Source organism: Dipodomys ordii, unplaced genomic scaffold (assembly GCF_000151885.1).
Source record: "Dipodomys ordii isolate 6190 unplaced genomic scaffold, Dord_2.0 Scaffold18, whole genome shotgun sequence".
NCBI classification, from domain to species: domain Eukaryota; kingdom Metazoa; phylum Chordata; class Mammalia; order Rodentia; family Heteromyidae; genus Dipodomys; species Dipodomys ordii.
This window is the reverse complement of record NW_012267234.1, coordinates 20,377,332-20,378,851: the sequence shown is the minus strand read 5'-3', so window position 1 is coordinate 20,378,851 and position 1,520 is coordinate 20,377,332. Positions and strand designations below refer to the sequence as shown.

Below are 1,520 nucleotides of genomic sequence, written 5' to 3'. Positions count from 1 at the left end.
GGGAGGGCCCTGGAGGAGGCCAGGCCCTGGCTGCCCCCTCAGAAAGCAGGCCCGGGCAGCCCTGTGGCAGGGGCCTGCGGTCTGGGGACAGGCTGCCCCAGGGCACGTTCAGCACACAGCCCAGCTGGTGGGTGGCCGGGCCCTTCGCCCTCCCTCCACACAGGGGAGGGCTCACAACCTCTGCCCCTCAGCCTGGGAAAGTCAAGTTAGGCAGCCAGCTGGGAAGGCCTCCCTAAGTGCTGGAGTGGGCACACCTGGCCCGGCGGATGGCTGGAGACAGGCCGGCGGGCATGGGCTCTGGGGTGCCAAGGCTGGCCAGGTCTCCCCGTCGTTCACCCATGTGGCCTTTCCTGAGCTCTGCGCTCTTCCCGCCTCCCACCAAGGCCTGGCTTCAGACCGTGTCCTTGGACCCCGAGGCCCAGGGCTGGGGGGCCTGGGGTGGAGCCAGGAAGACCCCTCCAGGCCCCAGGCGAGGGGCTGGAAGAGCTGAGGAAGACGAAGACGATGAAGGCTTCTCCCTGTCTTTTTCGGAGCTGGCGGACCTGGCCCAGTGCCCTGTACCTGACGGGGTAGCAGTGGGGTGTGGACGTGGGGTGTGGGTGTGGACGCGGGCCGGGGCCGGGGCCGGGTGGGGATTGCTGGCGGCTCCTCCTGCAGGGAGGGATACTGGGAAGCCAAGGCGGTGGCCGCCAGGCCCTGTGAGGGAGCTGGGTGCGAGCAGGGGCGTTTGCCCAGCCGCAGGAGGAGCGTGCCTAGTCCAGAGAGAAGGTGGCTCCCTGGGGCTGAGTCGCCTGCCAGGCCGGCGGAGGGCTCACCTTGGGACAGGCTGGCAGGAGCCAGAGGCCTGAGCTCACACTGGTCTGGAGCAGGCCGAGGAGCCACCAGAACTGCTCTGCTCTCAGGAAGACGCCAGAGAGGAGAAGGGTCTCAGAGCCTGGAGGTGGCTGAGCCCCAAAGCCACAGGTAGGAAGCTGGGGCCCCTATGGGCGTCGGGTGGCTTCCCATTCTGCCCACCCCAGGTATCGGATTCATAGCTGAGACGGTGCCCGGGGGGGGGGGCACAGCCTCTATGGAGGCCAGGGTGGGGCGAGGAACGGGCTTTCCCCATGGAGGTCTGACCGCGAGGCCCTCCTTCTGCAGGACACCCCTTCCCGGAGCTCCCCAAGGAGAAGGTGGAGGCTGACCACAGATCCATCTTTGTGGGCAACGTGAGTGGGGGGGCAGGCAGGTGATCCCATCCTAACACAGGCCCCAGACACTCAGACCCCTCCGCTGGACGGGCTGGCCGCCCACCCCAGGACCCCCTGCATGGACACACGGAGCTGGCCCTGTTCCTCATAGTGGTCAGATGAGCAGGAGTCTATCTGTGCTGCAGACAGAAGTCCCTCCAGGGCCCGTGGACAGCTGGGTGTGCCGGCACACCGTGGGCCTGTGTGGGCCTGCGGGCTGTGTGCTGGCTTTCACATGAGAGTTCCTACTTTGTGATACTGGGGTGGGACTGGGGAGGGACTGGGGAGGGA

General features: G+C 67.5%; 1 protein-coding gene across 1 annotated transcript in view; it reads left to right on the top strand.

Annotated features, from left to right (window-relative positions):
- The first annotated feature begins 338 nt into the window (after positions 1-338).
- Positions 339-1,520, top strand: part of Pabpn1l (poly(A) binding protein, nuclear 1-like (cytoplasmic)) — a 10,666-nt gene continuing 9,484 nt past the window's right edge. The window contains exons 1-3 of the mRNA XM_013012729.1: positions 339-569; positions 870-963; positions 1,141-1,208. Coding sequence (XP_012868183.1) covers positions 339-569; positions 870-963; positions 1,141-1,208 — 393 coding nt within the window. The remainder of the gene's footprint in view (positions 570-869; positions 964-1,140; positions 1,209-1,520) is intronic.